The sequence below is a fragment of the Symphalangus syndactylus genome, chromosome 17 (genome assembly GCF_028878055.3).
Source record: "Symphalangus syndactylus isolate Jambi chromosome 17, NHGRI_mSymSyn1-v2.1_pri, whole genome shotgun sequence".
In the NCBI taxonomy this organism is placed as follows: domain Eukaryota; kingdom Metazoa; phylum Chordata; class Mammalia; order Primates; family Hylobatidae; genus Symphalangus; species Symphalangus syndactylus.
In genome coordinates this window covers 97,390,860-97,418,471 of record NC_072439.2, presented here as the reverse complement: position 1 = coordinate 97,418,471, position 27,612 = coordinate 97,390,860, and the positions used below count along the sequence as shown (strand labels likewise).

At 39.5% G+C, this 27,612-nt stretch overlaps 1 protein-coding gene and 1 long non-coding RNA gene across 2 annotated transcripts in view; both read right to left on the bottom strand.

Annotated features, from left to right (window-relative positions):
* The window catches only part of LOC134732858 (probable cation-transporting ATPase 13A4), a 113,002-nt gene that overhangs the window by 45,148 nt on the left and 40,242 nt on the right, over positions 1–27,612 (bottom strand). Inside the window, exons 3-4 of the mRNA XM_063619971.1 lie at positions 15,690–15,843; positions 1,543–1,612 (exon numbers count right to left, since the gene is read on the bottom strand). Coding sequence (XP_063476041.1) covers positions 1,543–1,612; positions 15,690–15,843 — 224 coding nt within the window. The remainder of the gene's footprint in view (positions 1–1,542; positions 1,613–15,689; positions 15,844–27,612) is intronic.
* Positions 18,575–21,994, bottom strand: LOC134733254 (uncharacterized). The gene is made up of 2 exons (XR_010116760.1): positions 20,786–21,994; positions 18,575–20,478 (listed from the first exon to the last, which is right to left on the bottom strand). It is a non-coding gene; the product is annotated as an uncharacterized lncRNA (long non-coding RNA).

Genomic DNA, 27,612 nt, shown 5'->3' with positions numbered 1-27,612 from the left:
ATGATCCACAAAAGAAAACATTGATAAACTGGACTTTAACAAAAATAAAAATGTCTGCTCTTTAATAAACACTGTAAAGAGAATGGGGAGGTAAGTCACAGACTGAGAGAAAATGTTTGCAAATCATTTATCTGATAAAGGACTTGTATCCATAATGTAGAATAAATTCTCAATTTTAATAACAAAAATAACCTAATAAACAACAGATTTGAACAAATACTTCACCAAAAAAGATATATGAGCAGCAAATAAGCATTTGAAAAGATGTTCAATGCCAATAGTCATTAGGGAAACACAAATTAAAACAATGATGAGATACTACCACACACTAAAGTGGCCAAAATTAAAATGACTAACCATACCAAGTGTTGTCAAGAATGTGGAGCACCTGGAACTCTCATACACTGCTGCTGTAAAACGGTGTCACCACTTTGGACAAAAGACTGGCAGTTTCTTAAAATGTTAAATATCTATCTAGTACATGACCCAGCTGTTCTATAGCTAGGTATTTTCCCGTAAGAAATGAAAGAGCATGTCTATACACGGCTTGTACCTAAATGATCATAGCATCATTACTTGGAATAGCCAAAGACTGGAACCCAAATATGCATCAACAGGTGAATGGATGAGCAAATTAGTATGTCCATACACTGAGATAGCCTCAGAAATAAAAGGAATCAATGATTGATACACTTAAAAAATGGATAAATCCCAAAATAACTATGAACTTTGATCCCCCCAAAATTAACCAAAAATATATTATAAAAGACCCAAAGAATACATACTGTAAAATATCATTTATGTATAATATTGAGCCTGGAAATGAATCTACAGTGACAGAAAGCTGATAAATGATTGCCTGAGGGATGGGGGAGGTGGGAGGAAGCAGGAGAGAAAAAAATTAGAAACAGGAACAAGGCAACTTTTGGGAGTGATGAATGGTCATTATCTTGAGGATTATGATAGTTTCATGGGAATATACATATGCCAAACTTATCAAATTCTACACTATAAATATGTTAAGTTTACCAAATGTTAATTCCACCCCAATAAAGTAGTTTTTTGTTTGTTTGTTTTGTTTTGTTTTTGAGAAGGAGTCTTGCTCTGTCACCCAGGCTGGAGTGCAGTGGCACGATCTCGGCTCACTGCAACCTCCGCCTTCCCAGTTCACGCCATTCTCCTGCCTCAGCCTCCAGAGTGGCTGGGATTACAGGCGCCTGTCACCAAGCCCGGCTAGTTTTTTGTATTTTTAGTAGAGACAGGGTTTCACCGCGTTAGCTAGCATCGTTTCGATCTCCTGACCTCATGATCAGCCCGCCTCGGCCTCCCAGAGTGCTGGGATTACAGGCGTGAGCCACTGCACCCGGTCTAAAGTAGTTATTAAGGTAAAAAAAAAAATCTTAAGTTCCTCATCCCTTTGAACAAATGCCTAAGGAAAAATGAATATGAAGATGGGAATAACAACAGCAATCAGAAATACAAATTTAAATCCTTTTCTGATTCCATGTGAATAGCATATAGATCTAAAATAATGGAACTTACCTTTTCTCTCACATACAGAGACCGTAATGCTATTATGTGACTCGACGAGATGGTGGAGTTTTACAGATTGCTGAAAAAGAAGGAAAAATGGAAAAGTCTTATCTATCTGAGTATAGTTTCTAGGTATTATTAAGGTGCTAGGCTTCTTTAAAGATAGAGCAGTGTCTTACTCCCAGTTGAATGGAATGTACTGGCTAAAAACAAAGGACCAAGTACTCATTATTTAATTGAAAAAGCATCCAACTCCTAGTGCTCTTCATCCAGCAATAAGTATGTTTTCTTCAGCAGAAAGGAATTTCCCAGCATGCTCTTTCCACTCAGAAGAGTTTTTGACACTGAACTCCAGCCTGGGCGACAGAGCAAGACTCTGTCTCAAAATAAATAAATAAATAAGGAGTATGGTGGTTCCTGCTACCTCCTCATAATATTTGTTGTTCTAATACATGAAATATATGGGATATTGAGAGTGAATCAGTAACAGAAGCAAACAAAAAACACAATTATATTTTATTCCACATTATTGGGAAACTATTGTGTAAAAGACCTCCTACCTGATTCTGGGGGTTAAAAGTCCCAATCATTTAGTGTGTTCATTTTGTCGTCCTGATTTTGTCATTTAAGATACTTCCTAAATTCCCTAGGTTCAAATTATTTGCAAATCTGATAAATATGTTCTAAAAATGATTAACAGAATAAGCCAATGTCAAAAAGACAGGGTGTTCTGCTTTTGAGTAACTCATTCTTTTACCCATTTGTGCATTAATCAACAAACATTTATTGAACAAACTTTAATATTTCAGGAATAGAATGAACAAAAGAGATATGGTTCTTAACACCAAGAAATTTGCAGCCTACTGAGAAAAATAGGTTATAATCAAGTAATTACATATATAAATGTATAATGACCATCAGGAATAAGAAGAAAAAATAAAGTACTTTTGGATCATATATAGCAAAGGGAATCAATCAGGAGAAATTGCCCCTGAAGAAGTAACATTGAACCTAAGATCTGAGTAGGAGTTATTTAGTCAAGGGGAAAGGGCAAATCATGAAGAGGAAAAAAAAATGGACAATTTCTGATGACATATCGAAATGTTCTGAGGTTAGAAAAAAAGAGTATGTTTCAGGAAACAAAAAGACTAGTGCATCTGGAAGGCAGAAAGCAAGGGAGATGCTGGGTCAATTAAGGCAGGAGAAATAAGTCAAAGCAGCAGTTACCCGTACAGGTGGAGCAGCAGTCCTTAGAGAGGGGCCTGAGGATTCCTGGGGGTTTTCAGGAATGTCCCACAGGGGCTGAGCAGGTATACTCTTTTCATAATAGCACTAAGATGTTAATTGTCTTTTAGAATCTTATTCTCGCACAATTGTACAGTGGAGATGTCCAGAGGCTGAGTGGTGTTTAATATCACAATAGACTAAAGGCAGAAGCAGTTATGAAAATCCAATTGTTGGAAATAAAAAAAGAAATATGATTATCAAAGTATTAAAATCAATTGATATAGAAATTTTTTAAAAGACTGCCACAGTCTGAATGTGACCCAAAATTCATATGTTGAAATCCTAGCCCCCGAGATGATGATATTAGCAGAAGGGGCCTTTGAGAGGTGATTCGGTCATGAACAATTTTAGTGCCCTTATAGAAGAGGCCCAGGAGAGATGCCTTGTCTGTTTCACCATGTGAGGATGCAATAGGAAGGTGCCATCTCTGAACCAAGAAGAGAGACCTCACCAGACACTGAATCTGCTGGTGTCTTGATCTTGAACTTTCCAGCCTCCTTAACTAAAGAAATAAATTATGTTGCTTATAAGCCAAAAAAAGAAGAAAATCCAATTGTCTTCTATTAAACCAAACATAAAAGAGATTGCAAAAATGTAAAATAATGCCATTCTCCTGCTAAATTATTTTTATTTCAGAAAATACAGTTGTCTTTAAATATATATGTATATATAAATGTTATTATTTTAAATTAATAAATATTTTATGATTCTGAGTTTTAATTCTTAATTTGGTAAATATCAAATGTTTAAAAGATTAAAAACTCTTAGAGATTCTCAGTGATTTTTTAAGAGTTTAAAGAGCTCTAGAAACTAAAAAGTTTGTGAACCTCGAGGTAAAGCTTTAAAGTCTGCGATGAGATTTAGAAGTTTATTTTAAGAGCAATGGGAATATTTTGAAGCATTTTAGTGATAAAAGCATGTAAATAATCATATTCTGCAAGAATGATGTATGGAAGCCAGATGGGAGGTGACTGCAAGGTAGAAAATTATGCTAACTTGAACCATAATAGTGGCAGGAAAAAAGTGAAGGATGCCAAGGGATATTTAGGAAGGAAAAATCAAAGGACTTTCTGTGTAGTTGAAGGGGAAGAAGAAAGAAAGTTTCAAGGTTGGCAACCAGATTTCTGGCTTGTGCAATGGAATGGTCAGTAGTATCTGCTACCAAATCAGATAAACCTAAGTGCAGATTCGAGGAGAAGAGCTCTTGAGTTTTATGTCAAAAGTGTTGAATTTAAGGTAATTTTTTGATATTAAGGTGGGGATGTCAAATAGGTTGTTGAAGCTGTGAGTCTGGAACTGGAAAGAGATATCTGGATTTAAGATACATATACAAATTTGAAAGTTATTAGCATATGCCTTTAGAAGTCATTGGCATGTACAGCTATAAAAATAATGAAGAATCTTTTATGTACTTACATGAAAAGATCCTCAAGATATATTAATAGTAATTTTTTAAATAGCAGGTTAGAAAATAATGTAATTATGCTACCACTTACATAAGAAAAAAAGAAAATACATATATTTGCTTCGTTTGCCTAACAACTTTTTTGGAAGATTACACAAGAAACTAATGTAAGCAGTTGGCCAAGTGGAGTGGGAGAAAAAAATGGAGCCTTTACATTATATGCATTTTCATGTTGTTTTGACTTTGGAACACTCATTTCTTAAAAGTGAGATAGAGAAGGATGAGCTATCAAAAGAGAATGGAAAAGAGCAACTGGAGAGGATGGAGAGTGTGTTGTCACTGAAGCCAAGGAAAAGAGTGCTTCAGAAAGAATGGAGCAGTTAACTGTGTCAAATCCAACTGAGAGGTTTAGCGAAATCTGTACTGGGGAAAAAAACATATCCACTACAGGGGGACCATAGCATTAGCAAGCAAAACACCAAGAACCCAGTAAAAATTAATAAAGGACACAGAGTTCACAGTCAAAGAAATGCAAATGGCTTAAAGTGTGAAGAAATGCTCAACTCGTAATGGAAAACATGTAATTAGAGTTACTGAATTCTATTTTCACTTATATTGGCAAAGATAAGAAAAACACTTATCTACTGTTGTAAGGAATGTAAAGTGGTATTACTTTTTTATACACATAGAGAGACTAGGTCTCACTATGTTGCTCAGGCTGGTCTTGAACTGCTGGGTCTAAGCTATCCTGCCACTTCAGCCTCCCAAAATTCTGGGATTACAGGTGTGAGCCTCCACACCTGGCCAGTATTACTTTTTAAAGAGGCATTTTGACGACATGTGTTAAATAGTGTACCTAGCTTATGACTAAGTAATTTCAATTGCAGAAATTTTCTATCTCTATATCAATACAGATATTTATAAGCATATATACTTGTTATATACATATGTATACATATGTAAGATGTGTGCATATGTATATGTATATAGAGATGCATGAAAAGATATATGTGCAAGGATGTTCTTGCAGCATTGTCTTAGTAGCAAAAGACTAGAAACAACCAAATACATATCAATATTGGACTGGTTAAAAATTACGGTACATCTAGAGAAAATGTATTTGTGCAGATGCAGAAAGATAGCCAAGACAATTCTAAGCAAAAACAAGAAAGCTGGAGGCATCAGGCTACCTGACTTCAAACTATACTACAAGTCTACAGTAACCAGAACAGCATGGTACTGGTACAAAAACAGACACACAGACCAATGAAACAGAATAGAGATCTCAGAAAGCACACCACACATCTACGTCCACCTGATCTTTGACAAACCTGACAAAAACAAGCAATGGGGAAGGGATTCCCTATTTAATAAATGGTGCTGGGAAAACTGGCTAGCCATAAGCAGAAAATTGAAACTGGACCCTGTCCTTACACCTTATACAAAAATTAACTCAATATGGATTAAAGACTTAAATGTAAAACCCAAAACTATAAAAAACCTAGAAGAGGCTGGGCGCAGTGGCTCACGTCTGTAATCCCAGCACTTTGGGAGGCTGAGGCGGGCAGATCACAAGGTCAGGAGATCGAGACCATCCTGGCTAACATGGTGAAACCCTGTCTCTACTAAAAAATACAACAAAAATTAGCCAGGCATGGTGGAGGGTGCCTGTAGTCCCAGCTACTGGGGAGGCTGAGGCAGGAGAATGGCGTGAATCCAGGAGGCGGAGCTTGTAGTGAGCCGAGATCACGCCACTGCACTCCAGCCTGGGCGACAGAGCGAGACTCCGACTCAAAAAAAAAAAAAAAAAAAAACTCCAGAAGAAAATCTAGGCAATACCATTCAAAACATAGGCACAGGCAAAGATTTCATGACAAAAACTTCAAAAGCAATTGCAACAGAAACAAAAATTCATAAATGGGATCTAATTAAGCTAAAGAGCTTCTGCACAACAAAAGAAACTATGATCAGTGAACAGATAATTTACAGACTGAATGAAAATTTCTGCAGTCGATCTGACAGAGGTCTAATATCCAGAAACTATAAGGAACTTGAACTTTTACAAGAAACAAACAACCCCATTGGCAAATGGGCACATGGAAAAGAATGCAGAAATCACTAAGAGTAAGTAAGCAACACTAAACTAGTCTTGCCAAACCAACCTCATACAGTCTTTTGATAGCCGATCTTAACCAACTGGTTAGGACAATCATTAACACATAGTTTATCTGATTTTCAAAGGTCTCTCTTGAGGATTTTTGCTTCTGAATGTAGAATGCTACAAAGAACATCACACTCCCCCTAACAACCAGGAAAAAACAGAGATAACCCACAAAGTCATAAATTTTCTTGAACTCAACAGATAGCTAAGGTTTCAAGGAAATCAAGTAAACCAAATTCCAAAGAACAAGTTCTTCCAAAAAGAAACAGGTTAAAACAATGTTCTTACCTTTTGCATCTCATGAGAGAAAGTGATGTTGGCCATACGACCGATAAGAAGAAATGAGCTAAAATTTAAACAAATTTATAAAGTACAAGTTTGGACTACAGCATCAGTTTAGCTGGAATATCTAAAGGTCTGAGACTCAGAAAGAGGCTGGCATCCACTCAGGAACTCTTCTTCCCCAGCATCAGTTGGTGTTCATCAGACAGACTGGGGGCAGAGGAGGACATCAGAGAGAGCTCCCTTTGGCAGCACAGGTCTGAAGGAGGTGACTAATGGCTCCAGGAGACAGGCTCAACTTCCCTCTTACTTCTCTGGACTCTTCTCTCCTACTATTTAAGCTTCTGGAATGAGCTAGTAATTGACAAAGGCCAATTACTTCTAAGTAAGAAACCATCTGCCAGGACACGAGCAAAAATCAACTGAAGCTGGATGAAGGATAAAGGCAAAAACTTTTACCATTGACTATTCTGAAACCAGGATTCTACATTAAAATTAAATGCAATTAATAGCCAGTGGAGAAGCAAGAAACTCTCACCTAAGAAAACTACAAGTATAAGACAGATTTGGCTGCCACAGAGAGGGAAAATACGAATATTGACAAAGCACTACTCCCTGAAGCTAAGATACAAAGGGATTGCCAGAGACTAAGTCTGGACAAGTGCAACAGATAACGCTGTCTACCTCTACTACAAGCCTAGCACTGAGTCGTAAGCCCAGGAGGATATCACTGGGAGAGAAACAGGAGCACAAAGAGAGACCACTTCTGCAATACAGGAATGCATAGATGACTAAAAACTAAAGGAATATCCAGATGATTTGATTTCAACACCTGTGATCCAAATCACTTCTAAGCCCAAAAGATCAGAGATTTAAGACTTGTACAAAAAGGGATCTGGAGGTTTTGTTTCTCACAATTCAAAATAAGCCCAAAGTATAAAATAACTGCTAAACTAATAAGTACTGTGTGGGGCTTAATAGCAGTACTACTTGTACTGGTAATAACAGGCTAAGTACACTGAGTTATGAGCAGAAGGCTTGAAGTCAATCTGCCTATGCTTAAGTTCCGTTTTTGTTGCTTCTTAGATGCCAGATTTTGGTAAATTATATAGTTTCTCAGTGCCTCCTTTTGTAAGATTGAGGTTAACAACCCACTTGATCAGGAGAGAAGAGAGAAACTCTTATAATATATGCGCACATTTTTCAATTCATCTCATCAGAAATATATCAAAGTCAATGTGACATGTTAAATATAAACATGAAATAAGATACAGTCTCAGATCTCTCCATCTACCCAAACTTAATTCTTGGATAGTTTTGTTTTAGAACTGGCCTCAAAACATGAATCATTTTTCACAATATTATCTTCTAAGTACTGATTCTGAAACTCAAGTACCAGAGTTTCAAAATCCTTCAGCCATAGTTCCCCCAAGAAGGCAACAGATTCTGGACATGCTGAAGTGATTACAGTTTCAGCCAGGGCCCCGCGTGTGTACCCACTGAAATCAGTGTGTCCTGGCCTGAGGACATTATAGTTCTCTGGAAAGCATTCAGGACATTTGGGCCTCCTCTCTGTTCTTTTTCTGAGGGGCCATTTTCGGTACAGCTGTACTCATTGTCCACAAGAATAGCCTTAGGCTGAGGGAAAAGTTGAGGAGAAGGTGTTCTGAGCTGCCTTTCAACTCTACCCAGCCTGTGGTTTCAGGCAGCTTACCAAGGTTTCTATGAAGGGCACTCAGAAGTAGCTATGGGCTGATTTGTCAAGTCAACCTACTCTGTCTAGTCTTCACAAAGCCTTGAAATGGGCACCCAAAATGAATCTCTTCTGGATCCATCAGCAAATGACCAACTCTCTCACCAAAGTGCCAACTCAAGTTCCTGTGCCCTGTGCTCTGTCTTCCATGGGCCTAAGGACCCTATACGGTTCATGGGTACACAATCTGTGCGGTCACACTGGGCCCTACACTCAGAAGGTCCCTACACTTGGCTTAATGCTCTGTTATCACCATCCTGAAATTCTTAATAATTGTTCAACAAGGGACACCTCATTTTCACTTTGCACTGGGTCATGCAAATTATGTACTCAGCACTGCCACTCGATTGTGAGCTGCTTGAAAACAGAAGCTATTTGCTATTCTTTCAAACTCCTCCTTGGTTAGCACAGAGGACTCCTGGCAAAAAGTAGAGGTTTCTTAAATATTCATTGAGTTTATACACGAATGGATGAAAAGATAAAGTATCTTACAGAAAAATAGTATAGTATGGCTAATTAACTGTGAAGAATAAGCTTTTGTTATTCTTGGAGGAGAGGGGAACTAATTGATAAAATCCTGAGACTATTGACCATTGACCACTCCAAATAAATAACATAACATTTTCTGGGTTTATTTTTAAATTACTCAAACCACTCCCACTTTTGAGCCCTGCTGCCTCCCTGTTCTCAGAATGCAAAATTGTAGTTAATAGAGCTTGCAATTATGCTATCATGACCTGAGTTTTTGTGCCAGGTAGTGTGTTAAATTCTGGGTGGAATGGGAAGGGGAAGGGAGAAGCCAAGAAAATGTGAATTGAGCAGGGTCCCTGTCTTCAAGAAGCAATTAAATTTCACTCCTCTAAAATTTATATCGAAGATGAGTTGACTTCATGGGAGTTCTGCAGCAATGAATCGAGAATAAAGACATTAGACTTGGCCAGTGGCCCAGCTTCCTGAACATTTCAAATGACAAAATGTCTCAGCCTGAACACAATTCCCCCACTATGAGATCTGTGGGTTCACTAGTTAACATTGGCAACTGACTCAGAGGTGCCCATGGAGCATAATAAACAAGTGGCTATTGAGGTGGGGGAGGTGCTTTTGCTCCCGGGTGTTAGAGAAGAAAAGACGAACATCAGCTACCAAAGTGAGCCAAGTAATTGGTGGCAAAAAATGTTCCTAGCTCCTGCTGAAGGCATGACAGGACTTCCAATGTGGCAACGACCACACACAACCCTGCTGCCACATTACGTGCCCATTGCTAGGTTCTCCGAAATGACGTGGATGTCCACAAAGAGTTTATCGTGCTTTTCCACTACTGGTTTTTGGTTACCCACTACTGGCTGGTATAATACCAGTTACAAAATTAAGAGATTCTAGTTGAAAACATATAAATGCCAATAAACATAGAAAGATGTGTTCAACTTCAAATCAAGGAAATGTAAACATAATACAACCACAGAATATCAATTTTGTATACTGAATGAGCCAAAGTTAAAAAGACTGATAATTTTCAATGTTGGCATGAATGGAAGAGAAAGCAAGTATTCTCAAAAAAGATTGCTGGTCCGAGTATAAATTGGTACAACTACAACTTCTGAAGGGTAATTTGGCATGATGTCTTAATCCAAATTTAAAATGCATGCCCCCTTTGAGTCAGTAGTAATAATTCTAGGCCTTTATCTTAAGGAAATAATCTGAAAAATAAATAAAAATCTAAGTACAAAGTTGTTTATGTCAGCCAAAAAAAATTAGAAATAATACACGTGCAACATGGGAAACCTGCTAATACAGCACAATTCATCCAAATACAACTTGAACATTGAAATAGTCATGTGACGCTATAATTATCAAATATATAGAGGTAGATAGATAGATAGATAGATAGATCCATAATGCATTTGTAAGTATAATGGAAAGCCTAGCTTTTTTTAAAGTAGAGATAGAATCACTCCATTTTAAAAATACATATTGGCCAGGTGTGGATGCTCATGCTTGTAATTCCAGCACTCTGGGAGGCCAAGGCAGGTGGATCTCTTGGGTCCAGGAGTTTGAGACCAGTCTGGGCAACATGGTGAAACCCCATCTCTACATAAAATACTAGAAAATTAGCCAGGCGTGGTGGCATGCGCCCGTGGTCCCAGCTACTCAGGAGGCTGATGTGGTAGGATCACCTGTGCCTGACAGGTTGAGGGTGTGGTGAGCTATGATCACACCATTGCACTCCAACCCAGACAGAGACCCTTTCTCCAAAAAAAAACTAGCATTAAAAAGATACATATTTCTGAGTATATGTATATTTTTAAGAATTTTTAAATCAATAGAATAATTTTGTTTTGCCATGATGCAAACAAACGGATGATATCCAAAAACCATATTCATACTGTTTTTCAACATGTAGGGGGGAAAAGGGAGATTATGAGGCAATAATATGTTCAGGGATGTGCTGGTAAATATTTAACAACCGGCCTTCAGGTGAAGGAAATCCCGTTGTAGTATTCACAGATTTCTGTGGCATAAATACCACCAACATTATTTATTTCAAGATACCAGTGTGATGTCGCTGAATTAGGAGTTGGGAAGAAATGGGAAGAAATACAGTTGCACCATGCTGTGTAATACCACTACCTCGTATTTCCATGATACAGATAAATTAGGTGCAAATAATCTCAAAAGCATAGATAAGTATGAAGATAGAGCAAAATAGTTAGAAAGTGGTTAATTTTATGTATTTTTTTTTTTTTTTTTGAGACAGAGTCTCACTCTATCCCCCAGGCTGGAGTGCACTGATTCAATCTCAGCTCACTGCAGCCTCAACCTCCTGGACCAACGTGAGCTTCCCACCTGAGCCTCTCAAGTAGCTGGGACTACAGGTGCATACCACCACACCCAGATAATTTTTTTTGTATTTTTATAAACAGGGTTTCACTATGTTGCCCAGGCTGATCTGGAACTCCTGGGCTCAAGCAATCTGCACGCCTCAGCCTCCCAAAGTGCTGGCATTACCGGCGTGAGCCACAGTGCCCAGCCTGCATTTTTTATTGACACGTCTGGTGGTAAACTCATGAAGCATATTTACTTCATTCTTTAGATCCTTATTTGTCATTTCAATATTCTTACAATAAACATATGTTACCTTTATAATCAGAAAAGAATTCAAAGGTTTTTATTTTTTATTTTTTGTCTTATTTCTTAAGGCCTAGAGAAAAATATCAGGGAACTTTACTTTTTAAGTCTCACTGGAACAAAACACTTCCCCAAAATGATTGATTGTGTTAAGGTGTAACTAAAGAGCAATGTTAGAGTCAATTAAGCCATGATACCTTTGTTCAGTCATGGTATAAGGAAATGGTTCTAAATTCCTTCAAAATAGAAATACAAAACGTCAGGACTCAAAGAGATTTGTGCTCCCAGGCATTCTCATACTCTCACTTTACAAATAAGGAAGGTGAAAAAGGTAGGTGTTTTCCCAAAGTATGCACAAAGTAAGTAGAAGATAACCCAGCTCCTCTCCATTTATAAGTGGTCTCTACGGCCTATGAATAAAAGTACATATTCCTGGCCAGGTGCTATGGCTCATGCCCATAATCCTAGCACTTTGGGAGGCCGAGGCAGGTGGATCACAAGGTCAAGAGATTAAGATCATCCTGGCCAACACGGTGAAACACCATCTCTAATAAAAATACAAAAAATTAGCCAGGCATGGTGGCATGCAGCTGTAGTCCCAGCTACTCTGGAGGCTGAAGCAGGAGAATCACTTGAACTCGGGAGGCAGAGGTTGCAGTGAGCTGAGATCACGCCACTGCACTCCAGCCTGGCAACAGAGCAAGACTCCGTCTAAAAAAAAGAAAAAAAAAAGTACACATTCCTTTTGGTATAACTGAATGGCAAGAGATGACCTCATTTTTGTGGGATAGTATTTATTCAATTGGTTAATTGCTAAGCCCCTGGATCTTCCTACCTTTATTTAGATGGTAGCAGCTCACACTTCGCCAGAACTGTATACTTCTCAAAACATGTTCATATGGATTATCTCCGCTGATCTTCATGACAGCTCTGTGAGTCTGGTAGGGGTAAGAAGGACCAGTCCTATTTTACAGGTATAAAAACCGACGCTAGAGCAGGCAAGCGGCTAGCCCAAGGCCGGTGACAGCCAGGCTTCCCGTCCTGGCCCAGTGCTCTCGGGGAGTTTCCTCCGGGAAGCCTTTCTGAGGCAGTCATTTAGGTGAATCTTCCCTGAAGGCCACTTTCTCACCTTTCCTTCCTTCTCCCTCCAAAAGCTTCTTTCTTCCTTTGGCTCCTGTCTCATTTTGCAGTTAAAGATATTACTTTCAGGTCACCTAGGGTTGCTCTTCAGTTCCTGTTTGCTTTTGGTTTGTTATTTATTTATTTATTTTTATCTATTTCCTTATTTCTGAGACAGAGTCTTGCTCTGTCGCCCAGGCTGGAGTGCAGTGGTGCGATCTTGGTTCACTGCAACCTCCGCCTCCCAGGTTCACGCCATTTCCTGCCTCAGCCTCCCAAGTAGCTGGGACTACAGGCGCTCGCCACCCTGCCCAGCTAATTTTTGTATTTTTAGTAGAAATGGGGTTTCACCATGCTGGCCGGTATGGTCTCAATCTCTTGACCTCGTGATCTGCCCACCTTGGCCTCCCAAAGTGCTGGGATTACAGGCACAAGCCACCATGCCCAGCCTGCTTTTGGTTTTTTAATTCTAAAATGGAAGATAATCCCAGGCATCTTTAGGCCTCAGAATATTCCTCTTCTTTATTTGACATGAGGTCTAAACCCTAGCATGTTGTTTTCTCTTGAAATTTGAAGTAATTTCTACCACAAGAGAAATTACATTTGCAAAGGTTCAAGTAAAGTATATTATAAAGCACGAAACTAAACACTTTGGTGTGACACATTTCTGGACTTGGAAGTCAGAGGAGACAGACTTATATAAGATACTTGAATTATGTAGAAGAAAAAAGAAACTCAAATTATCTATAACAGAACAGATCCTGGGGAATCTAAGAAGACTGGATGTTGATGTTCTCCTTAGCTTTGTTTTATGAAGGAAGGGAATGTGTTCTGTTAAGAGTGGAATGTTCTCCGGAAGAACTGGAAAAGGTATCAGTGGGCTATGTTCATTCAGGTCCAGAGACAGAAGAGCTGTCAACTTAAACTAACCTGTGTGGTACCTCAGCTCCTGGACTTACTGGTTGATGCAACCTTAGGGCAAGTCTGTGTGCATCAATTTCCTCATCTTTAAAGTAAGAATCACAGCATCTACCTCATAGGGTTGTGAGGAAAACTAAATTAGCTAGTGGCCAAGAAAATGCTGTGTACACTAAAAATCACTACAAAATATGTAGAATATATATATAGCTTGATAATTTTTAAAGTTTACTGCTCTGGGCAAGGGATGGAGGAGTAAGTTAAAAAGGAACAGAGTGTCAGACACAGCAACAGGCAGGTGGCCAGGTTTCTGTAGGCAGAAGAGGATGGAGAGCTCAGGAGTGCATACTAATTGCTGCACCTCTGCTGAGACTACTGGCCAAATGACTGCCTACCGGAAAACACAGTGTCCCTTTCCATATTAAAGGCCCTCTCCAAACTGGGCTTTCAGCTGCATACAAAACTAGATGGACTTCTCCATGCATCTGATGGTGCCGTTATGAAGATGAACTGTTAACTAAATTGCTTTGGTGGAATATGTATGCTAGGGAAGAGGTAACAGTTTCCCTACAACCATGAATGTTTTCTGGAAAATCAATGATTCTTATTGACACTTGAAAGACAAATTGTCCGAGAGAAGAAAGGGGTGTACTAGAAAAGAGTGAGTGTATTTCTAAATGAGAGAGAGAGGAAAAAAACGTTTCAGAGGAAGGAGCCCCTACCTTCTGGTGAAGAGTACCCAAGATGAAGGTAAACTTTTCAACTTAATATCGAGAGTAATGAAATATTCACTTCCTAAAGAAAACTCTTTAAAGAAACAAAGATGATATCCAATGTGGGCTAGCAAGTCATTTCTGGTGACATTTGTGGAGGGGCTGAAGGCAATTCATTTGGCAGTCAAATCTGAATGAAGTAAAGGATATGGTTAAGAAAGGCACCTGAATTAATGTGCCTTTTACTTCTTTATAATTTTTTCAGCTTTGATAGCAGAAGGGATCTACTCTTGAAAGTCCAAAAAATGTTGTTGCTATAGGAACAGGTAAGCAGATTAGACTTGAAAGACCAGTTTAGGAACAAAGAATGTAATAGTCAGGGCTAAAGCAATTAACCAAGAAAACATTTTAAGTAAATATCTTTCAGGTTTGTTATTTACATATTAATTCCAGGAAGACGAAATGCTGTTATTGAATGAGAGCATCGCATTTTAACATTTTAATTACATCATTACTGGCATAAAAGACTATGCTTACACAATTAGCAGAAAGACCTTATTAAACAGATGTACACATTTCTAACTCTCTCGATTACATTGTAATTGAGAAACACGGTTTTAAATTCACCCTGAGCATGCAAGTCATCTTTGATTTTCCTATAGTTCTCAAGATAGAAGCACATCTAAAATCAAGGATACACTGAACTACCAAAAGTTTTCTGTAACCAATCTCTATAATGAGGAAGCCACAAAAGTAAAATTCTAGAAGAAAACAGAAATGTGTGTAGGCTGATAATTGTTAATATTGCATGTCTTCCCTGTCCAACAGACTCGGTGAACAAGACATGTGAGAAGAGAAGGTCAAAGGCCCAGCTGCACCTCTGCTTCCCTGCTGAACTCCTGCTTCTCCCTCTCAGGGAATACACGCTCCTCACATTAGGGGATTTCCTCAAATTGTCACATTAGGGGATTTCCTCAAATTGTCACATTAGGGGATTTCCTCAAATTGTCACATTAGGGATTTCCTAAAATTGTCACATTGGGGATTCCCTAAAATTGTTAGGTGTTTTGAACAGAACCGGCTATACCAATGAGGCTCAAACAAGAATCATAAAGTGCATGTGCTTCTCTCCCTGTTTTCTTTAACAAGAAAACGTTCTTGACAAGATGAATACAATATTTTCATTCTAGCAAATTTCTGCTGTCAAGACGTTATATTTACAGGATAGAGAGATTTCCCAAACATGACCTTTTCTCGTGTAATACCAGAGTGAAATTTTAGAGAAGTCTGTGTGTGTGTGATGTGTGTGTGTGTGTGTGTGTGTGTGTGTGTGTGTATGTCTCGCAGGCTGAGAAGTGGGATGGGAAGAAGGGAATGTGGCTAGAATCTTACCATCTCATTCTCTTCTCCTTCATTGAGCAGAGCGTGCTGGCCCTTCTCAAAGTGTCCCATGAAAAAGTTCTTCCACGCCTCCTCCCTGACCTCGCCGGGCAGACGCTTCCAGGACGAACTCCAACTCGCCGAGCCACCGCAGCTCCTCAGCTGACTAAAAGAGTTAATGATCCTCCAGGTTAAAACTCCTCCTTGAGCACACACCTTCTCTCAACAAATGACAATACTTGGCAAACTGAACTCCTCCCACGAGTCGCCCTCTGCTAGGAGGATTTTCTGGCTGCTCCCTGCTTATTGCATTCTCTCAGAGCAGCTGTCTCAAAGGAGGCTGCTCCCATGCCGATCTTTTTGTGCCCAACTTACAGGGAAAGAACTCATTGCCTGCCCAGTGCCTGCCAGCCTCAGACTTCTGACTGCAAATCCAACAGGACAATACAGAGTTGGCAGGACTCTTCTCAGGAGCGAGGAGCGGATACAAGAACTCCCAGGTCACTGCTTTATTCAGAGGACCTAAGGAATTGGGTTGAGCGGAAGCGCACAGAGCTGCAGATTTTCTTTGATGAATGAAAGCTTCAATCCATAGGTTTCTAATAGTACTCTCATTCATTTTGCTTACAAAAGGTACAAATTATCACTAATCCTCTTCAAAAGGTATTTGTAATCACATTTCCTTGTATATGCAAAAAAAACCACATTCTATTTAAAGTGTATGTGAAATTAAGTTTACTTTTTTGAAACACATGTAGAAAAAGAACAAAAGATCATCAAACTAGTCTATGTAGTCTCCTTTCACTAAAATATTGATGGTTCAACACTTAAGGAAGTCTAGAAATAAAATATTCAAATGACTATATGGCCAGACTCTTTTTTAATTTGTTTACACATTTATTCAATAAACAGTACCTGAGCACAGGGACTACCTAAAAAAGTTAGGTCATATTTGCTACCCTCGTGTTGACGTAAGGATTCAAACATCCAAACAAATATGATAGAAAGTGGATTGTTATTATAAGAGCTGGAAGAGAAGTCTAAGGTAATTGTCAGAAGTCCCAATGTGGTATAGAGAAACACACCCCTACCCTAGCTCTGGCAAAATACCTGTATTCCAGCTGCTTGTTTGCACTGGCCTTGCTGTGTGATCATTTAACTGTAGGAACCGGCTCATCTCATCTGGCACCACCCGACAGGACTTTTGAGAGAATGGAATGAGATCATTGTGAAAGTACATTGTACGGCACTGATCAAGTGCTGTTAGGATTATTAAACTAAATGTGCAATTGAACAGTAGGTGTTAGGACAAGTGGCTAAGGGCATATACACTAAATTTGGAAGCCTGAGTTCAAATTTGGACTGTATAGGTGGTTGTCGTGCTACCTTGGGATACAACAAGTTATACAAACTCCATTAGCCTCTACTTCCTCACATGTAACATAAAGATGATGATAATAGAACCTACGTCCTAAAACAGATTTTTAAGAAAGAGTGTCTGGGAAATAATAGGTGTTGAACAAAAGATAGTTATCTTTACCTTCACCATGTCCACTGTCTCTCCCTCAAGCTACACTGGCAATGATATCTCCAACCTGACCCAAATAACCCTAATGTGACCAAGATCAATGTGTGCGTGTGTGTGTATGTATGTGAGTATGTTGTATGTGTAAAACCTTGAGCAAATAGTAAAGTATAGGATAAACATAAAAAGTAAGCTAAGTAAACTCATTGTAATAGTAATTACAAAATATATGTGTGTGTGTGTGTGTGTGTGTGTGTGTGTGTGTGTGTAGTTCTCTTGGTTTCAAAAATTTGCTAGCATAATTTAACCAAATAAATGAAAATAAAATTAACATTTTATCACAAGGCCAAAATATAAGGAGTAAAGGGTTTATTTGCCGGGGGGGGGGGGGGGGGGGGGGGGGGGGCAGTGGTGGTGGTAACAAAAATGTTCTAGAACTACTGATGGCTTCATAAATTTGTGAATATACTAAACCTCACTGAACTGTATACTTTAAAAGGGTGAATTTTATGAAATGTGAATTGTATCTCAATGAAGAGATATAATAAATTGAAAAATCATACCTCAATAAAAAATTCTACCTCAAAAAAACCTAACTGAACATTTAACAGCCTTACTAGGCAGTAATTACATATTTAGTACAGAAAAAAATCTAAAACAAGCATATTCCAAATCTCATCTCAACTGACAGAGGTTAAGGAGTGTTAGCATGTGACGTGGCAAAACTATATCAGTGCTCTTGGGCAGGTGAGAGAGAAGCAATTCATTCTCCTGTTTATCACTGGCAATGTCTGCACTGTTTCCTGTTGGCTGGGTTCCCGAATACACTTGGCAACTCATGCACATTGCGGGGTTGAGATGAGTGTGTAACTGATTCAGAGCTAGAGGAGAAACTGTACACAAACTTATCCCATCAAATAAATCAGGTCATGCTGCTACAATATTTAAGCTAAACTTGAACCGAAAAATATGTAAATCCCTAAGAACATTAAAAGCTTTTATTTTATTTTTTTTGGTTGATAATATGGTTTATTCCTTCAATATATCTTTGAGTGCATATTATGTATTCTACACTGATGTCAGCTGAGATAAATCAGTCAAAACAAAACAAAACCAAAAACAAATGCAAAAGTCAAGACCCCGATATTAAGAATGCATTATAAACTTGTTACCTAGTAGGCATACTGTAACATGTCATTAGAGTCACAGATAAAAGATTTAAACAGAATTTTAATTTTGTTAGCAACTTTGTTGAATGTTCTCATCTCTAGTAATTTTCCCATATATTATTTTAGGTTTCTATGTAGCAAATCATAAAAACTGCAAATAATGGGAATTTTATTTCTTTATATCCCATCCATATTTATTTTACTACTATTTTCCATTTCATTTTACCTTAATTTACAAAAATTGGCATAAATTCCTTTGGAATCAATTTGATTTTTTTTTTTTTTACTTTTGACATTTTAAGTAAAATATGATACACACACAAAAGTGCACAAAACTACATATGTAACTCAATATATTACCACAAAGAGAACATATTTGTAGCCATCACCCTGATCAAGAAGCAGGATATTACAAGAACACTGAAAACCCCCATTAGACCCTTTCCAATTATCACCTCTACCTTCCCCATGAAGAGTAACTAACACGCAGACTTTGAACACCACAGTTCTGTTTTCTTGTTTTGGAATATTTTACAAAGCCATATAGTATGTTTTCTTCTGTATCCAGCTTTTTTCTTTTGTATCTAGCTTTTTTACTTCACAGTATATCCATGAGCTCCAACTATTTTTTTTAAATCTTAAATTCTGTTGCCATCATACGAATACAACATGGTTTATTTTTACATTTTTCTATTGATGGACTTTTGGATTGTTTCCGGTTTTTGTTTATACAAGAAAGACTGATATACAAATAAATTTTACATATGTCATTTGGTGCATATGTTCATGTATATATTTTTAATATACATATGTAAGTAGAATAGTGGGTTTATAGAATAAGCATAAAAAGGCTTTTATAAAAATCAGGTGTCCATGGAAAATTATTTTCCACAAACCTGGTTCAGTAGAGCTGAGGACTCCAGTAGTGAGAGAGTTTCCTCAGGTTCCTTGGGAGTTCTAGTGGTAAACATCTAGATTTTATCTATGGCAACACTGCTTATGGACAGCACTCACCCTCACTTAGTGCTTTGGGTCTACAAACATAACCATATCCAGAAACAGGGCTAGGTTGTGTGGGAAAGCAAAGAGAGCATTTACAGAACACTTCCAGATATGAGGCACAATTCTACACAGTTGACACTCACTGTTGCACACGATCCTGACAAAAGCCTCTGTGGTTGATACCATTCTGGTCATTCTTATTTGACGGACAAGGAAACACAGGCGCAGACATTAAGTAATTTGCCTACATTCAAACCATTAGTAAGTGACAGAATGAGTATTCGGACCCAGGCAATGCAGCTCTCCCAATCCATGATCCTAGTTACTGGACTAATGCCTCTTCTACACATTTATTTGGCACATTCAAAGTGCTCTGCAAAGAGGTTTGCATTTATATGACCAGAAAAGCCTCTTTGTGAAGGAAGCATTTTGAGAAAGGCCTTGGAAAGAGACAAAAAAGGCTTCAACAGGTGGAGATGCTGAGGCTCGGACAAAGAGTAAGGCCACAGGAAAGAGCATCTCAAGCAAGGGAATCATCAGAGGGAGAAACACATGGTCATGTTCAGAGCAAGCCCATCAGCCCCACTGCAGCACGGGCTGCATGAAGGAAGAAGAGGGGAGTGACATGTGGCAGGGAAATATGGACCAACGCCATGCATGGAGGTCCCGAATGCCAGGTCTGAGTCTGAGCTTAGTGCACAGAGTGACAATAACATGGAAAGCAAACTGAACTCCATAAATATCCCTATTGTTCCGGATTAGCCTGTGCTCTCATATTATACGAATCAGGTGCCAAAGCGACTCGGTCCTTCTATGTAATACCGTATTTATGTAGACAGTTTTCTTGAACCTTCTAAGTTTAGTCTTCTATTTCTCTTTGGAACATTGTTTGAAAAGTTATTCTTGAATTCACCCTCTTTCCTTAATTGTGCCTGTTCAGTATTTCTATTCTACACTGCATGTGCCTCACAGGTTCGGATGTGGCATAGTAAGAATGGCAGATGAGGATTTGGTGTGGTCTGAATTCTCATCTTGACATTTTCCTGAAGGATTCCATTCACTCATTCACTTAACATGAGTTTGATTAACTTCAGTATGCCCAGATCTGTAATAGATGAAGAATAGAGATTTAATAAATTATGCCCCAGGAAAGTTAAGTCCATTAAGAAACAAGATCAACACCAAAATATAAACTCCATATAATATGCTAATTACACAAGAGTGACAGAGCAAGTTCAAGCAGGCAGTTAGGCCAGGAAACCCTCCCAAAGATAGGAGTTTTATGCTGGCATAGCTAAATACAGGTGGGAAAGGAAAGCATTATTAACAAAGGAGACGGAGAGGAATAGCACAGATGAGGGCTTGCACAGAGCCCATTCTGGGGGCTACAAATTATACACATATATTGATACCTTAGAATTGAGAGGAATGTCCAAGAGGAAAAGATCCTTCATTCATTCTCTGATTCTCTCCCTGAACTCATTTTTTCTCAAATACTCTCTCCCAAAAAAGAATGGGAATGGAAAATAAAAAGGATAAATACTTAGCTACCTCTGCTGATCTGGCATCTCAGTTTGCTTTTGATTATCTTAGGAGCATGCCTGTTGCTCTGAGCAGTTCTCAACCTCTGTGAGTGTCTAGAATAGATGTTCAATGGAAATAATGGCAGGACCGGTTTCTCTGCCAGGACCGCGGGGATGCTGATGCTTCACTTGTCTGGCCCACTTAGATTGTGTGATGATAAACAGTAATAATGTTTCATTATATGTTAATTTCCATCTTTCATCTGAGAACTCACAGCATATTACAAATATTATTTTTTGCAACATCTCTGTGAAGTAGGGAGGTGAGTAATATCATTGCCCCCATTTGAAAGCTGTAGGAACTGAGTCATAAAGAGGTCACAAAGAGCTATTCAAGGTCATGTGTCTTTACCATGGAGAGGAACCTGAAACAAGTGCAATATCTCTGCCTTGTCATCACTGGCAATAAGCTGGCTCAATCTTCCTCCTCAGTCCTCATTACACAAATCTGCTATTTGTAAAGTACTGGAGACCTTTAGTTATAGAACTTTATCTAAACTCAAGGCTTTACCTTAATTATCCTAATCTGCTCTAAAATAGTCTGTGGTAGCAAGCAAAGATGCGATATCCCAAAGAGGAATTACCTGCCTCAAGGTGGTGGTGCAAAGTCTAATTGAATTAATTAATGTTTGTAAAACATTTAGCAACCCTTAGATTAAAGGGTCTTATACAAAGATCCAAGGACTCCCCATTAATTACAGAAGACAAGAGCAGGCTGATGCTGTCTCTGCTTCTCAGAGGACTTGCTCTCAAATATCCCCGTTTAGCACCAGGTCTGTTCTCCTCCCAGTGCCTTGGGGTGGCCTGTTGTTTCCCTTTCAGAAGAGTCCTCTGTGCTTTCTGTTATTTCCAAAAATAGGAAATTAAAAGCTCCTCTCTGGAGGTAAGGGCAGCTCCCCTTCTGTGAAGCTTACCTCAGTTGACAGCTGTTATAACAATTCCAGGTCATTAAGGACAACCTATAAAAACAAAATCCCAAAGAGACGGTCCCCAGGCAGAAGTTTCATGTCAGTGTACTTAATTTTGAGAACTCTTAACCTAAAAATTTGAATATACAGAACAATACAAATTAGGGTGCTATTATTAACAAGCAGAGACTATTAGACTTGGCCTTAGAAATTACTAAGTTACCTTCATTGTTTCTTAGGTGAGAAAAAAGTTACTGGATGACTGTGTAATGTCACAATCTGCGAAAGCTAAAACTCTTAAGTCTTATATATGATATACTTCACACAACACCATATTACTACTCACTTTTTTTTTTTTTTTTTTTGAGACAGGGTCTTGCTCTGTCACCCAGGCTGGAGTGCAGAGGTGCAATCATGGCTCACGGCAGCCTCAATCTCGTAGGCCCAAGGGATCCTGCCACCTCAGCCTCTCAAGCAGTTGGGACTACAGGCAAAAGCCACCATGCCCAACTAATTTTTGATTTTGTTTTCTGTAAAGACAAAAAACATGTTGCCCAGGCTGGTCTTGAACCCTGAGCAAAAGCCATCCACCCACCTCTGTCTCCCAAAGTGCTGGGATGACAGGTGTCAGCCACCATACCCGGCTGCCACTCACTTTTTGTAAAGGGATTAGACTAGGATACTTTGAAACAGTATCTCCAGAATATTTAAGAGGACCTCATTTGCCAAGCATAGATTTAAATAGAACTTTTCCAGAACCCACCAATTGTGTAAAGCCATGGCCATATCACTGAACTGTAGAGCATATCCCATTACTTAAGCATGATCCAGAGGGCTTAGGACATAGCACTGGGCCCACCCACTGGGGTGAAAATCTGTGCTTGGGGAGCTGATGATATTGCAGGTGCTTGCAAAGGAAATTTCATCTACCAGGAAATTGAGGCTCACAGCAATTTCTGCTTACAGCTCAGGGGAGCAGTTGGCCAAGGGGGAAGGAGAGAAAGGCCATAAGACAGAAGCAGAAATGTTCCCAGCAAGCAGTTAGAGTCCAGCATGGGGCAGGTGATACTTGGAAATCCAGACAGGAAGCTGGCTCCATAGAGTGTGTCCTCTAGTGGCTAAGCTCCAGTCAGAAACCTCGGGCCTGACGCAGCGTTCCAATTCCGAGTGGGAGCCTGGCATGGGAAAGGCTTCTCCACTCCTAGGAAAAATCTGGGGCTCAAGGCAGGCTGCCAGGCAGGAACTTAGGAACAGTAGTACCCACAGGGGACCTCAGGCTTGGGAATGAGGCAAGAGCCCAATTAACAGAAGCAGGGCACCGCCTCTGGGCAGACCAACCAAGAGTGTGGCTGGGTGCTGAGCTGCAGAGAGCAACGCTGGGCTGGATTCAGTGCCCTTGCTGTGGGCCTGGGATGACCCAGGAACTGGGCTGAGGCCCCCGGGGAAAATCGAGAACAGGTTCCTGCTGCGGATGAAGAAAGCGGCAAGGCTGGGGCTCCACTGGGCCTCTCTGCTTGCCATTCTTCCAAAAGTCCACTTTAGGATGATTTATGCTGGTTACCTCTTCCATCAGCAAGGAAGGTGCTCCACAAAAGGGAGGAGATTCTCAAGTGGATCAATCAATGATATTTGGAGAGAGGGGTGAAACTGAAATTAATGACAAAAGAAGTTCAGAGCTCTTATTTGTGTATGTACATGTCGTCCAATGTCCTAAGCAAATTGCTAATGGGAAATGTTGTTTACTAATGGAAAAAAGAAGGTAATAAGATAGAACTAATGCACCTCCTAGTACTCAGGTGCTCTCCCAGTTAGTGTGGCATCAGAGGGGATCTCTGAGGTTTCTTAGCTCTCCCTCAATCCATCAACCCTGCCAAAGCACTTCAAATAAGCAATCTTAATAACACTGTGCTTACCATGCAAATGTAACTTTAAAATAAGCCCCCCCAGCTTCCAGTCTAATCTCTGTCCCAGTGGAGGTCTTTGGGGCTGTCACTGTCTTTTCACATCCCTCTTTTTTGCACACCCTTATGAAACACGCAACCGGACTACCTATGTCTACCATGGGAACATCATTGTACTTCTCCCTTCGCTGGAAATGGGGTCCAATCCTCTCCTCCTTTCATCCAGCCGTTCTCTGGCACCAGGGAACTTTGCTGGTGGTGTGGCTAGCTGCATGCTTTGTTGGTTGCTCTGTTTGTTCATATCTCATTGACCCCAGAGTACATGGCAGAGAATAGCAGTAGTTACTCACCAGTGGTGTGTGTCAGTCACCCTGGAAGCTCTCCTGGACCCCACATACCCTGGTCCTGACCCAGACCTACCAAACCTGAATCCCTGGGGTAGAAACAAACAAAAAAACTACATTTTGATGAGTGTGGGTTATGTTGTACTTATACTACTTTAAAAATAAAAAGGAAAATAAAAGAATAAAGTAGATCTATTGTCATAGCAAGATGTCCACGATACATTAACTGCAAGTTGTTATAGAACGCTATTATTATATGATTAAATGCATTATATTATTAAATGCATTCATCAGACATTTTTGTAAAAATGGGAAACATCTGTGTGTGTGATGTAATATATAGGTGGATATTTAAACAAAAGAGTCCATAGACTAGGGATTTTAGCCACTGTTCCCTGTTCTCCTTGCCATTTACCTCCCAAGCCCTAGATACAGTGAAACCAATTTCAAATATATCATACTGGTTGGCCAGGTGCAGTGGCTCACACCTGTAATCCCAGCACTTTGGGAGGCCAAGGTGTGCAGATCATGAGGTCAGGAGTTCAAGACTATCCTGGCTAACACAATGAAACCCCATCTCTACTAAAAATACACAAAATTAGCCAGGTGTGGTGGCAGACACCTGTAGTCCCAGCTACTTGGGAGGCTGAGGCAGGAGAATCACTTGAACCCGGAAGACAGAGGTTGCAGTGAGCTGAGATGGTGCCACTGTACTCCATCCTGGTGACAGAGTGAGACTCCATCTCAAACAAAAATAATAATAAAAATTAAAAAATCATAGTGGCTATATTATGGCTCTATCATTTGACAGCCATGAAAAATTTGGCAAGTTGCTAAATTACGCTAAGCTTCAATGTTTTCATCTTTGAAATGAGATCTAATCCCATTACTCCATGATATGGTATTGTTGGAAGAACAAATAAGATTGTATACATGCCCAGTCTCATGTCAGACAAATTATAAGACATTTTTTAGGGAAAAAAATAGTACTAGAAGTTGAACAGTACTTGGGAATTTTTTCTTCCCAAAAAAATATGAAATGGGGAAAAACACAATTGAACAGCTTTACATTAATCTTTCTTGTTTGAGAACAGAAAAGATTATACCTGGTTTACTGAAGGATTGCTTGAAGAGTGTCAGCCCATCAAGACAAGGGAATGCAGAGAAGGCCTGGCTAACCCACAGACCTCACCAGCCTGGTCTACTTGCCAAAACGAGAGAAAATGAGAGCCAGAAACTCAGGGACCCAATTCTCCACTCCTAGGCCTAGTATCCTTTTATTAAACTACTCCTTCCAATGTGAAGAAGTCCACAGAAACCAAAGTACTCACAAATATCAATCACTGTTTGCCTAACAGTAAATGATCAACACACGCTGATTTCATCCACTTTAGCCAGGTGAGGTAGCACATGCCTGTAATCCTGGCTACTCAGAAGGCTGAGCTGGGAGGATTGCTTGAGCTTGCAAGGTCAAGGCTGCAGTCAGCTGTGACTGTGTAATTGTGTCACTGCACTCGAGCCTGGGCAATAGACTGAGACTGTCTCAAAAAAAAAGTTTGCTTTGTAAACCACAGAACATATGCCTAAAATGTTGTTTTCTTATTTCATTTCTTTTAAGATTATTTATAGACTATTTCTTGTTAGGAAAAATATTTTATTTCTCAATTATTTATCATCTGAACAATGTATGACGTGCTAATATCAAAGAGCACTGTAAGGAGAGAGAGTTACAACCAACCTCTGGCAACCTCACTGTCTAACTTGGGGCAAGCCCTGCTGTTCAAATGAGAGAAATGAGGCCAGAAAAGTTACCTTCTAATACTTCTAAATTAGTATTAGAAGTTGAACAGTACTTGAGAAATTTTTTCTTCCCTAAAAAAAGATAAAATGGAGAAAAACACAATTAAACAGCATTATATTCATCTTTCTTATTTTTAGAATAAGAAAGATTATGCCTGGTTTACTGAAGGATTGCTTGAAGAGTATCAGCCTATCAGAACAAGAGCGTTTAGAAAAGGCCTGGCTATCCCACAGGCCTTGCCACCCTGGTCTACCTGCCTAGTTGGGCCTTGCTAGAAGCACTTGTGGCTGCCACCTACAGGCCTGCTTCCAGCCTATACGCCTTGTGGCAAAAGCTGCATGGCATTTGGCAGACTGGAAAATCATGCAAATATTCATGATCTGGGCAAAATCCCTAAACGAGGGTAAGCAAGCTGTTAAAAGAAATTCAACTGTGTCCTATGAAACGCATTTGCAGGAACTTATGAAGATGTTTATCTCAAGGAACAGGAGATTTAGGAAGTACAGGTTGGTCATCATCAAGTATCTGACTGTTTATCATGTAAGGTGGGATTGACACTAATCTAGTGATTCCAGGTTAAGAACTAGGATCAACAGGTGGAAACTGCTGCCTAGTAGTTAAGAGTAAAGGCTGCAGTCATCTTGACTGTGGTGCTGGTTTCACAGATACACCAGGACATATTTTATACTTTGGATATGTGCAGTTTATTTTATTTCAACTCCAATAAAGTAGAAAAGAGTATGAGCTATAATGTCAGACAGTTTGGGCTCTAATTATTGCTTAGTCACTTACTATCAGTGTGATCTAGAACAGGGATCCCCGACCCCTAGGCCTTGGACAGGTATTGCAGGAGGTGAGCAGCAGGTGAGCCAGCAAAGCTCCATCTGTATTTACAGCCACTCCCCATCACTCACCTTACCCGGAGCTCCACCACCTGTCAGAGCAGCGGCAACATTAGATTCTCATAGGAGCACGAACCCTATTGTGAACTACACATGAGAAGGATCTAGGTTGCATGTTCCTTGTGAGACTCTAATGCCTGATGATCTGTCACTGTTTCCCGTCACTCCCAGATGGCACTGTCTAGTTGCAGGTAAACAAGCTCAGGGCTCCCACTGATTCTACATTATGTTGAGTTGTAGAATTACTTCATTATATATTACAATGTAATAATAATAGAAATACAGTGCACAATAAATGTTAATGAGTTTGAATCATACTGAAACCACTGCCCCCGACTCCAACAGTCCATGGAAAATTTGTCTTCCATGAAACTGGTTCCTGGTACAAAATGGGTTGAGGACTGCTGATCTAGAACAAATTATTTAACCTTTAATAGATCTCCTGGGGTCAATATAAAGTTGGGTGAAATAATGCATATAAAGTGCTTAGCAGGGAATCAATGTGTGGCAATCATTTACTGTTAGGCAAACAATTACTGTTATTCTGGGGTACTTTTTCTTTGGCGTTCTCAAACTTGGAAGGAGTAGTTTAATATAAGGCTACTGGACATAGGAGCGGAGAATTGGGGCCCTGAATTTCTGGACCCTTTGAAAGGACATCAAAGGGCACTGGAAGGAGAGAGATTCACAACCAACCTCTGGCAACGTCACTGTCTAACTTGGGGCAACCTCTGCTGCTCAATTCAGAGAAAATGAGAGCCAGGTAATCTTGGCATTAGAAGGAGCTTTTGAGATTGACA